A 13,105-nucleotide genomic window follows, 5' to 3' on the forward strand; every position below is an offset into this window, starting at 1 on the left:
GAATAAGGACTGTCCAATACGCTGGGGTTTCATCTGACAAAATCTTTTGTAATAAAAATAATCGATCATGATGCTTACAGAAAGCTTTTTCCACCCCGTTTCTTCATAAATTTTACCAACATATGTAAGTTAAGTTGCCCGTGTGACGATTCTTGCAGCAATCAAGTTGGACATTTCCAACCTTCTCTACATGTGACTGGTTATTACAGTCCCAAATTACATCCCCGTACTGCGAAATAGGCCTAATAAAACTGATATATAATCTCTCTAAAGTAAACCTATCGACAACGTATTTAAGTTTCCCAATTATGTTTAGCCGTTGATAAGCCTTTTTAACGACGTAATCTGTATGATTGGTTTGAAATGATAACTCCCAGATGTTTATGACTTGACACTTCTTGTATATCGTGTTGATTCTTTGTACGTGGTGGATGTGACGGTTTTATTGGTTTACGTGAAATGACTATTGACTCCGTTTTTTATGCAGATTAAACTAAACTAACCATTTTTCTGACCACTGGTCGATTTTAGTGATGTCTCCATTCAAGGTAGTGTGTTCCCATTTCGCCTTAGCTGTGAATTACAGGTAAAACAAGTAAAAAGGTACAAAGGTGAAATGGGAATTTTTATATTTTTATGTTGTAAAAACAAAATACTAAACTAATGTGGTGTTGTCACAATGATTAAGGCAAAATATTTATGCATTCAATTTTTTAAAGTTTTTTTTTCTTTTTAAGCCACTAATTTAAAATATTTTAATACTTTTTCCAGTTATGATTTGTTTTGATAAAAATTCATTTTAAATAGATACTAATGGAATATACAGTGTATATATATAATTTGTTTCATATTTTAGTACACATACAATTCAGGAACTATTAAAAAAACATAAATTAAGTTCGAAAATGTGCCTCTGCAAGTCAAGTTTCTATCAAAGAGTAATCAAGGGAACCAAGGTTATAGCGGTAATCAAAAGAATGTAATCCAGGGACAAGGACCAGACATGGAAAACAGACATACACAACAAAGAAAATAAAGTAACTAAAATCATACATACAAAGTAACAAAAATAAATGAGCAACTTGGATTCCACTAAAAACTGGGAGCATGGACCAGGTGCACCGGTAGGGTAAGGAGTCAGTCATATCATATTTATTTTAATTTTGTTCTTTAACAGTATCCATAAAAAAAGGTGATTAAAATCAGAAAATGAAAAGGCCATTCATAAAAAATATTAAGACAAAAACCCAACTAATACCATTTAAACACTTCACAAAATAAAAATAAAATAATTAACCAAAAATACCAACAAACAATATAAAGATTTACATATACATGTGTTAATTAGGTTTAAATGCTATAAAAACAAAACTTGCACTTAAAATCACATGTTTACACAAGTTCCCATTTCGTCTTAGTTTAATCCAAATTTTACTAAGGCGAAATGAGAATAATTATATGTATTGAATTTGACAGCTAAGGCGAAATGGGAACAAGCCTTCAAGGCCTCCGCCGAGTCCGCGGGATTGTCTATTTACAATACCATATGCTTCTAGCTTGAAAAACAATCCCTTATGCCAAACACAATCGAAAACTTCACTAATATCACTTAACACCAAACGTATCTCCTTCCCATTATCAGCCGTTGATAAGCCTTTTTAACGACGTAATCTGTATGATTGGTTTGAAATGATAACTCCCAGATGTTTATGACTTGACACTTCTTGTATATCGTGTTGATTCTTTGTACGTGGTGGATGTGACGGTTTTATTGGTTTCCGTGAAATGACTATTGACTCCGTTTTTATGCAGATTGAACTAAACTAACCATTTTTCTGACCACTGGTCGATTTTAGTGATGTCTCCATTCAAGGCCTCCGCCGAGTCCGCGGGATTGTCTATTTACAATAACATATGCTTCTAGCTTGAAAAACAACCCTTTATGCCAAACACAATCGAAAACTTTACTAATATCACATAACACCACACGTATCTCCTTCCCATTATCTAACGCGTGACCAAAATCGTTAGTAATATAAACAAGTTGATTAATCGCAGGGGGGTAAAGAATTCACGTGCATTTTTAATCGCAGGCTTAGAATGGGAGAAAATGTTTTAAAGGTGTGTGTGTTAAATAATTAGTTTTTCATCCCTATTACAGATCATACAATGACAAATCAGACAGAGGAGGAACTGATGTCACCCGTCCTCATATCCCTAGGAGTATACCTGATTATAGCTGCTGTCGTCGGAGGCTTGGCTAATGGCATGGCGCTATATGTATTTTTCACCAACAAAAACCTCCGATCGCCGACGAATACTTTCATCATAGGACTTCTTGTATGCGATCTTTGCATGTGTGTAATCTGTATCCCATTGCCTGCCGCTTCTAACATTGCACAAAACTGGATGTTCAATTGGTCTGGTTGTGTGTTTCACGCATTCACTGTGTATTTTTTTGGATTGAGTAATATGTATATCCTGACAGCCATATCAGTTGACCGATTCATTATTATAGCCAAGCCACTATACGCAGCTAAAATAAACTATCGAGTAGTAAGTCTTGCTTTATTTACTTGCTACTTTTTTGGTTTTTTATGGAGTTCTATGCCATTGTTTGGATGGAGTTCGTTTGCATATGAAGGAGCAGGAACGTCTTGTGTTATTTCCTATGATTACCACGACATGTCAGCGTTCAGCTACAACGTTGCTATTTCAATCAACTGTTTCTTCATCCCAGTTATAGTAATGGTGGTTTGTTATTGCTACATTTTCAGTACAGTAAGTAGACGCCATTAGGTATAGTTTCTGGATGATTTGCCTTTACTATACATACTCTATTGAAAAAAGTTCATATTTATATGCACATTTAACAAGATTAAAATTGTTGGATGACAATAATAATAAGAGGGGTCAAAGTTACCAAAGAAAAAAGGCTGGAAGAGGGACAAACATTTGAAAATGTTGGAAAACGCAATTCAATGATGGTTTCGTCCATGTATTCCAAATATACTAACAAAATATTAAACCCATCACCACCGCGCCTAACATCTATCACAGGTTTAACGGTTCCGAGACCGGATTCACGGGTTTTCTAACGCCGATGTTGTTAATTTACGGTCATTTCCTGAGAAAATAAGTGGATGGCCTAAGTAATTCGGTGATCATAGTGTGGGCTGACCGATTGACAGACGGAGGGAAAATAGTTTCCAAGGTGAACAACGATCTGTCTTCATACACAAGACTCGATTATCGTTGTTCGGGGCTAGATGGTGTGCTATAATAAGTCCATAAAAAAACAAAAACAAAAGCTCAAACACACAAAAGAAAACGGAGTTTTAAATATGGAACATGTAACTTTGACAAGAAACGTTTGTATACCAATGACAAGTTAAGTCCAACTTGAATCAGATCATACAATATTAATTGGTATGGTGTTATCGGACATATTCTATAAATGACCAAATGACATGCAATAATAAATAAGATAATTACATATAGATATTTGCAAATATTGAGATAGTGTAATATTGTGTCACATTGTGTGATCAATATTCCTTCACTACATTTATTATCCGTATTATTTATTTACGTTAATATCGTCTGAATATAGCTGAAATATTGCTGCTCGGACGTTAAACCCCAACAAACAAACAAACAATATTTACGTTAATTATGTACATGCTTACAACGGCCCGTTCAAAGAGACAATACAATATAATCAGACGCCGTATTTGGTAACAAGTTGCCTCCGACTAATACAGCTATCAACCAATACGAATGTCTTTAAAATATTCTAGGGAAAGTTTGCTATTTTGAAGCACATCAATATTTCTCTTTTTATATTGTTTTAATGACAACTATTTGTACTCTTAATTTTGATTGTATGTCAGCATGTTTTCTAAAGACATAACCGCTGTGCTACATGTACCGTATCTCCCTTTTGATAAATTGATATGATTTTTATCTTACAGTACATATTTAATGTCAAGCCATATATCTCTCATTCTATACAAATTCGAAAAAATGAAATTCGCATCACTCATATTGATAAACATTCATCAACGAGTTATCGCAGGCCTTCATGTTCGGTTACAATTAGCCTACACTCGGGGCCTATTTGAAAGGAGGGAAGAAAATGAAAGATAAGAAAAAAAGTATCATTTTCCAATATCGAAAGTATCGAAAGTAAGTTCTCCACAGGCTGTAGTAATAAACAATTGTCTAAGGAAAAAATCCTTTCATCGAGTCTCAATTATCTGAAAATAACAAGATGTTCTAAAGACGGCATGAATCGCTAGACCCATCTTAACATTCTTTCTGTCAAGTTAGAATTCACATTAAAAGTTTCTCTCTGTAAATAACTTACTATCAGGAGTAAAACTGTTTGTGATTGGATAAAAAATTCGTCCATCATCTCATAGACCAAATTTTGTAATGAATGTGACGTCATAAACTTTTTTTTATGATTTACTCGAAGCATTTTGATACTAGAATTAAATTGTAAGGAATGACTGTTATATTTTTTCAATCTATTTGAAATAATCCCAATGCCCTTGGTGCACACTAGAAAATAACCTGCAGGCTACGTAAGTTATTTAGTGTGCACCACGTGATTGATATTATTTCTGGATGTTCCCAGTATAAAAATTTTCGATAATGTGAAATAAATTCGGCAATTTCACTCTCGCACTTTCTCCCGCCAAAACATCACAACACGGATATCAATCCGCCGTTCACAAAATTTTAAATTTAGCTTCGAATAATGGAGCAACTCTATATAACAAATAGAATAAACAATACCTTATCGTGAATAACAAAATATGATCACTCATGCCAAGAACGCATTAAGATTTAACTTGACTTACATGACTTGTGCCTGTTTACTCTTGCACAGAGTATAGGCCACTGACACTATCTGCCTCCATCTGACTATTCGGCAGTCGTGATCATATTTAGGTTTATTCCTTAACTACTTTAAAATATTAAGCTAAAAACTACAAAGATCAATGTTTATCTTTCAAACAAGGGGACGTTATGTACAAATACGACCCAAACGAGACATTTGAGGTCTTATCGTCGGGATCTATTTATCGATTGGAAATTTAATTCTATTTATCATGTTTTATTGTTGTAATATTCGCTAAAAACTGGGAAAGGTGTCATTTTGATTTCAAGGGCAATTGCTCTTACAAAGAATCGTCATAGAACTTCGACTAATCGAGCATTTTCTCAATCGAAAGTTTCTCCATCTGACATTATTTTCAAGATTTATAGCTAACATTGTTTTCAAGATTATAACTTTGATATAATTTTGGGCATTCCAAGACTCTTTCAGCACCATCTCATCCAGTGACTTATTACCGCTTCCTGATTTACTGCGCACCAGTACGGTAGCTGCTATACAGGATGAGAAAAAAATCACAGGGCGTGAGCACTTCTAATTACAAATTTGCGAAGCTATTTCCGATGTACAGTACTGATTTGCATGAAGGGTAGGGTTTTGCACAGAGTCGATATGGTAGAGGTATAAAGCTGTGAAGTAGTAGACATACCCTCTTCACAGGAGACTGCTTTAATAAGACGTCATGCAACTATAACCCAAAAGAAATTTTCATACGGCTGAACATGAATTTATTTGAATAATAAAAGTTTTTTTTCTTATTATCTAAAAAAACTTTAAAATGACAATGTGTGCCATTGTAACTAATGGCAACCATGCTTTTTGACGAATTAAAATCATGTATACATTTTAACTAAATTCCACGAGGAACATGTGTACCAAGTTGGATTCAAATCCCATCAGCAATTTTAGGAGAGAAAAAGTTTAAAGAAACGGACGAACGACGGACGCCAAGTGATGGCAATAATTTACAAGACCCTTCTGGTTAAATTAGCTATTAAGTGACGGTATATCTAAACAGCATTACTGAAAATTGTGCTGAAAATTTATCTTTGCTTGTATATTATAGTTCTGAAAAATGTAAAAATTTTAGAAAATAATTCTCTGATTATGATTGACTTTTGGGTTTTCACGTCCGAGCAGCAATATTTCAGCTATATTCAGACGGTGAACATGAAATTGATGATAAAATGAACATGAAATAATGATGAGATGCAAAAATGGATCGGACACAAGGATAATAGGCACGACAAATTTTGATTGCCACTAGAATCAAAGACTGAAGTCTTCAAAGTCGCTAATCGTCAAATATTCACTGTCACTGATTTTGACATACTTTAAAATCCGTAATGGTACAAATGCGATATGATCTAAAATTGGGTGATTTCCGCTAAATCTTGGTTCCCTTGATATTATTGCGTTCTAGTTCGCAACCGTTATTACCCAAATTGCTATATTTAGATATCTAGATATGAAGAAAAATTTTAAATGCAATATAGAGCAAAAACTATTTCGTGTCACCGTGTCACCGGTGACAAAACGCACACCAACTAAATTTTGACCGGAAATCATGCCACTAATGTAGATATCGGTGTCCTGGTAATATATATGACCTTTATATAATCAATTGTAACGAACGCCTGTGTTGGAATCGGAAACTTGGTAACATTACATAAATTCAATGCTAACCGATCATTTTATCTTTTAATGTATAAATTCCCATTCTAATACAAAAAAAAAAACCAAAAACAAAAACAAAAACAAAAAACAAAAAACTCATAGACGTGTATGATATGTTTTTAAAAAGGTACATTGTAGCGGTCTTTGGGTCGCTGATTGACAGGGAACCAGTTTATGAACCAGATGTAGCAGCTGGCAATGAATTTACAAAAATATGGGGGTGTGTTAATGTATATGACCTATATAGTCTTGTAACTAGCCTCAGTGCCTGAATCGGAAACCGGGTAATGTTCAAAGCACACTGATCATTTCATGTAAACTTCCCATTCCCATAAATGCAATAAACACACGTAGAACACATAATGTATGATATTTAAGAGGTACATTTTTATCTCGTATGAACCTAGAAGTTTTTAGTTTAAACATATTTTATTTGCGTAATTATGCAAAAGGGATTAGACACAAATTAGACAAACTTATTAAGTCTTCTCCCAAACTAGAACTATGACACTGTGGCGGCGAACTCGGCGAAGATCTGGTGGATTATGTGGCGTGCGACTACACATTAATGCAAATCATATACGAATATTAAATACAGAAATTACGAGTGCAAGAAGGTAACACTATTAGCGACTTAAAAACAGGAATGGGTAGGATCGGGCAATTTAGCCTCCTGTGGCGGAGCGCAAAGGTTCCTACTCATATCGAATACCACAGCAGGGTTCTTTAACGTACGAGGAACTTGGCATCTTTCCCAACACGATGCATTACAATGGTTTGCGGTCAGGTTTTCACTATTATAGCCCGACAACCCCAGCATATAACACGCCAGGGGTGCCCCATTCCACCAACTGGGGCACAAAACCCATTTGCTCTGTGGACTGAGCGTCCTAGCCTCCGGCTAGGGTTTTGAGCACTATGTAGTGGTCTTTTACGGCCTATTCTTTTTGATACCCGGACCCACACGGGGCTAAAAAATAATTCTTTGGTCGGTTCTTTTGTTATCATCACGAACAGCAAGAGGCGGGCGGGCTGATATTGTTTTGCCCTCAAACAATATTTTACCGTTATTTTTAGGTCTTAAGAAAACTTCATTTTCAAAACAAACTGTACATAATGTTTTTCATACCCGTATGCTCCTTTGTGTCGAAGAGGCAGACGGGGTTCGGAGGGTAACGACAAACCACCACCACTTTTGGGAGCAAAAACGTGTTAAAAGTGTTATAAAACGAGTTTAAAATTGGCGAATCACTATGCGAGTCGGGTAAATTTTGTCTAAATGAACCTCCTCCGCGGGCCTTCTAAAAATTCAGCTACCGTAACGGGTCGAAATTTTTTGTTTTTGTTGCACGAGTTACATAAACTAAGTACGATGAAGTACGAATCCAAGTAGGAAAAAAAAATGATAAATACAATTATAACAAAAAAAAAAAAAAAAAACAAAAAACAAAAAACCCCAAAACAAGACAAAACAAAAAAACCCAAACAAACAAACAAATAATAGTTGCATATATTTATTCTCTGTTTATTCGATCAGGTTAGACAAATGAATAAGAAGACGGTTCTGGGGAAGTCGAAGGCAAAGAAAAACATGGCGGTAGAAAAAAAGCTTGCCAAAACTATCGCCATAATGATTGGTAAGTTAAACATGTTAACGATCTCGGTAGCCTATGAAAATGTCCCATGAAATGCATTATTTAATGTCAATTTACATGAATTATCCCCTACCAAAAAGTTGGTATTTTGATAACAATGCAAACTTATGTTTTAAAACATTTTACCAAGAATAACAAAAATATAAAAAATGCAAAAATATTCAAGACAACTTGTATATTTCAGCAACATCGGTTTTATGTTGTTAAATAACTATTCGGTCTTAAGACATATATAGTATTGGCGGGAGTTTTACAGTAGTTATTTTCCCCAGTCCTCAATGCTTGTGATGTCATAAATATAAAAATGGCGGTCGAAACCGAGCCCTACACGATATAAAAAGCCAATATCTCTGTTATGCCTTTTCTTTGCTATGTAGTACTTTGGATACTTACTTTTTTCGACTATTTGAATCGATTTAATCCTACTTGTAAGAGTAACATATCCTGTAATTAAAAGAACATCCTTTTATCTTCATATCGTTAAAATTAATTTTAATGTGAGACACACTCATTAATATAATCGTTGTCTGTTTATTCGTTAACTTGTTTTCATGCATAATTTTCAACTTTCCTTTCATCTGTGGCAACATCCCTTCAGCACCTGCATATGGAGTTTTCATATCACAACTCATACGTTATTCCAGAGCTTTTTGTAACTACGCATACTTTTTGTATCGCGCTAGACTTCTTATAATTAGGCTTTTGGTACCGGGTTATGTTGCTACAAAACAGAAGTCTTCACTACAGAAGTTTTATGGTCATCATCATGAACTCATGGATCGTTACGGTGTATCTATCTGTACCATGAAAACTTATTTGTTCAACGTGTCATAGTTTTCCTTTTCTCTTTCGTATTCCCTGGACTTGACTTTTTATGAGCAACTCAGCGGTTGTTTCAATAAAAGCAGAGGACGCTTACCCTACCGGTGCACCTGATCCATGCTCCTAGTTTTTAGTGGAGTCCGAGTTGCCTATTTACTTGTGTTACTTGTATGTATTATTTTAGTTACTTTACGTTCTTCGTTGTGTTTGTCTGTTTTCCATGTCTGGTCTTTGTCCCTTGATTACATTCTTTTGATTTCCGCTGGAATCTTGGTTCCCTTGACTACTCTTGCATTTGTTTTGTTACTTTCTCAATAGAAACTATATTTACAATTTCATTCGTTTGCTATTTTTTTGTATAAAACCTGAATTACTGATTCTTCTTTCTTTGTATTGCACATGGTAGAACCTCCCGGTGATGGATTTGGCTTCCTATTTTGACTGTTTGGGTTAAGGGTACTTCTTATATACAATTTATTTTTGGATTTAGATCTTCCTATATATTTAACTCTGATGCTGCTGATGAGAGTTTACTCCTTGAAACTCGTATATAGCATTTCGAAATTTACAATAAATGCGATTGGTATTTTTTGTAACCCTCGATAAAAATAGTCAATCTTTTAGAAACAGGAAATATTCCACAAATACTAAATTTCTTTCCAAAGGGTCTGATAAACAAAATAATCAATACGAGGGAGAAATCGAAGCCAACCGAGTAAAATTGAATATCTGTAATTACATGTATGTTACATTATATGAAACGGTGGAAGCTATTTTCGACTTGTTAATAAAAAATTCGGTATCATATCTGATCGTGGAAGCACTAAATTCGATTTTCATTGGAGATCTTGATCAAAATAATTAAGATGTCAAGTTGTAAAAAGAAAATCGATAGACAATCGACAGATAAAACACTGGTTCCAACTCGATAATGATGCAAAAAAACGGAAACATGGTGAGAAATCAGAGTTCTTCATGGTTTTTTTTCTTACTTAAGTGCATTCATTATTAAACTCATTAGAAATATGTTTATAGTAATTCCACGTTTGGAATTTAATAAATCAATCCATTTGGGTTTCATTTCTTTCAAAAGTATCGAATATTTTGATCAAATCTCTATTTTGCTTGAATAGCTAGGTATGCTACTTTTTGCCGACCAAACGAATGGCTTGTTACCTAGTGCCACCTCACACGCTTTCTTTGGCTGGATATGATGAGTTGTTTGTGATAGGTGCATAGAACACATAAATAAAATTTACAGGACTCCTATATGGGACATTAAACATGATATTAATATCTAATAATTTCAGGGGTATACTTGTTTTCATGGACACCATATGCTATAATGGCGTTTTGGGTAGCATTTGGCTTTGGTGACTTACCTGTTATCGTGGCTACCATTCCTGCCATGTTTGCTAAATCAGCATCTGTCTGGAATCCATTGATATACGTGTATACGAACATTCAATTTCGGAAGGCTTTTGCCAAGCAGATTCTTTGTTTAAAACTTCGTTTGAGAATATTTCGGGCTGCTCTAGAAAAGGACGCTTCAAAGGATTCAAGGTGCTCTGAAGTTTCGGTAACAGTGAGTAAAGAAAAGACTTACCGACTGCAATCTCGCGATAATACAGGAGTGCGTGTTGGTCCTGCAACAGTAGATGCGTTATCTAGAAAATCAGATGTATCTCCGATCATGGAAACAAACTTGAATCAGATATCGAAAGTATACACTAATTCTGGGAAACCAGGTTTAATCGTTGTTTCTCAAATATGTGCAACTCAAAGGGACACCACAAACGAATTAGATTTGATAACTGAAGCACCCGTATGTAAACAATAATATGTAACAGAACTTATAAAGCGAAACTTCCGTGTCCCTTTTTAATAATAAAAAAACTAATGAGTTAGTGTCAGTAAGGTTTTATGAATTCATAATAGGGTGGGTACATTTCAGATTTATGGCCATATTTTTATAATAGTTAATTTTGTAGTTTTACTTTGCTTTGATACACTTTTGCTTAGAGACTGCGAATAAAATACGAAATTTTTGTACCAAGATTTTTATATTTCATAGTTCATTACAGCATTTATTTTTCAAGCAAGACTCCACACTTGTGACATAAATCCTCTTTTATAAAGAAGCCTTTGTATTATCAAAATCTCTTGACAATGTAGGAACTTATTCATAACTTACACATATATTAAAAATATAATTCACAAAGATGATATCATTTGATGTAATTACAAATTGTAAAACCCTATTCAACATTATTAAGCACCAAATTAAAAAACACAAGAGAAGTATAGATCTCGGGTGGAAAATTAAATTAAAAGTGTTGACGAGAGTAGTAAATCACTATTGTACAAAAATATAAAAAAAAAAAACATAGAAGATCAAATTACCGAATCAGTTAGAAATAAAGATCGTTGAAAAATGGGGATGGGGTGCAAAGTGCCAGTGGCATATCCTATGTTAATATTTTCTTCTTACTTTTTGTGATAAATGTTTTATTCGACAAATCTCGTGGAAATTTTATTTTTTTTTGTATTTATTGTTTTATATGTACGGTACAACAAGAGCGTATGTATAAAATTGATCAAATGGAGTTAATGTACAGTGTTGCTTCGTAAACTTGAAGGAACGCTTCTTATTTAATTTTGTTAAAACAGTTTTCATACTTGTACATTTTCTAAACTAGATGCCCTATAGTACCTGAATTGCTCACAATGAACTAATTCCTTCACTCCAAGGTTTGGACAGTCTATGGGATTTGATTCTGTATTCTGATGGTGTCTGGGAAGAAGGAATATCCATACAATTATGTCGTAGTGTGGTATGATGTGACTTATTGTATGTCTTCTGACATTTGTAGTCTCTGGCACAAGTACAAACAGAAGGTTGTTGACGATTCGGTTGACCTTATAAATATTTGATGTCAGGTATGAAAATATCACAGCAGCTGAAACAGTTTCTCTGTCTGGCGCGGTCCTTCAAAGATAAGCCAAAAACTGAAAAATTGATAGTTTTTAACTAATAGGTTTGTTTGTTTGTTGGGGTTTAACGCCCGAGCGGCAATATTTCAGCTATATTCAGGCGATTTTAACTAATAGGAGTTTTGTCTTACTGTAATTCAGTTGAAACGTTTATAGGGTTAATTTTGTAAGATAATTTCATCAATTGGGAGTGTTATTGTAAAAGGAAATAGAACCTACAAGTTACATTCATCACCGCAGGTGATAATGTTGTCCTTTGATAACATGATTTTGTCCAGATCTAAAAATCTTGTCCTTAATGTAAAACGACTTTAAAACAATAAAAGTCTGAAACACTATACCAAAACATATTTATATACATGATTGTATGTTGGTATACACATTTGAACCTTGAATACTGTTTTTGCAATTTTATTGGCTAAATAACTTTTTTAAGTCCTGGCGTGTGAACGAATTCACCAAAATATGTTAATATCTAAAACGATATCCTTGATTTTACTCCTAAAAAGCTTTTTTGCTATCAAAATATTACAAACTCTGTTAGTGTGTGATTGTATAGTTTGTAAATTTAAAGATATGTAGTTGGAACGAAATGAAACCAATAGGATGTGATCGTTACAGTATTAAATTTGATTTTTTCTTTTAACAAACTGCATTCAATGCTTAAAGTGTTTTCCAGCTAGCTGTTTTACAGTCTTCAAAGACAGGAACCAATTCGCATGGTCTAAAATCGAATGGCCATGTATAATGCATACTTCTGTAGCTTCTTGGTAGCACGTCTTGTCATTTTTACTCATATTTGTGAAAATCATCTTAGCTAAGTGCCTTGCATCAACAACAATTGTGCAACCTTGGAAAAATTATTCATATTGCTTTTAAAATTTGGAGTGACTTTAAAAAAAAGAGTTACTTGTTACTTGTGTACTACAGTTATTTACACTTCTTGTTTTTTTTTTTATTATATTGCATTTATATGTAAATATGATTAATTTACATTTATGTGTTAATTTCATGTCATATACTTCTGTCATGTCAATTGACCTAAGCATTT

At 34.0% G+C, this 13,105-nt stretch overlaps 1 protein-coding gene across 1 annotated transcript; it reads left to right on the forward strand.

Moving 5' to 3' along the window:
* The first annotated feature begins 1,972 nt into the window (after nucleotides 1-1,972).
* On the forward strand, nucleotides 1,973-13,036 carry LOC148619324 (visual pigment-like receptor peropsin). Its single transcript, XM_088579087.1, has 3 exons — nucleotides 1,973-2,781; nucleotides 8,121-8,220; nucleotides 10,371-13,036. Exons 1-3 carry the CDS (start codon nucleotides 2,170-2,172, stop codon nucleotides 10,898-10,900), a joined length of 1,242 nt encoding a protein of 413 aa, XP_088435213.1. The 5' UTR covers nucleotides 1,973-2,169; the 3' UTR covers nucleotides 10,901-13,036.
* The last annotated feature ends 69 nt before the right edge of the window (nucleotides 13,037-13,105 follow it).

The sequence above is a fragment of the Perna viridis genome, chromosome 4 (genome assembly GCF_037379345.1).
Source record: "Perna viridis isolate PV_CMFRI_1.1 ecotype Kerala chromosome 4, ASM3737934v1, whole genome shotgun sequence".
Classification (NCBI taxonomy): Eukaryota; Metazoa; Mollusca; class Bivalvia; order Mytilida; family Mytilidae; genus Perna; species Perna viridis.

Excerpts from the sequence above, each read along its gene's own strand:
- LOC148619324 (XM_088579087.1), top strand. The coding sequence starts at position 2,170 with ATGACAAATCAGACAGAGGAGGAACTGATGTCACCCGTCCTCATATCC. Across the intron at positions 2,782-8,120 it reads ATTGCTACATTTTCAGTACA|GTTAGACAAATGAATAAGAA; the intron begins GTAAGTAGACGC and ends TTATTCGATCAG. Across the intron at positions 8,221-10,370 it reads AACTATCGCCATAATGATTG|GGGTATACTTGTTTTCATGG; the intron begins GTAAGTTAAACA and ends TAATAATTTCAG.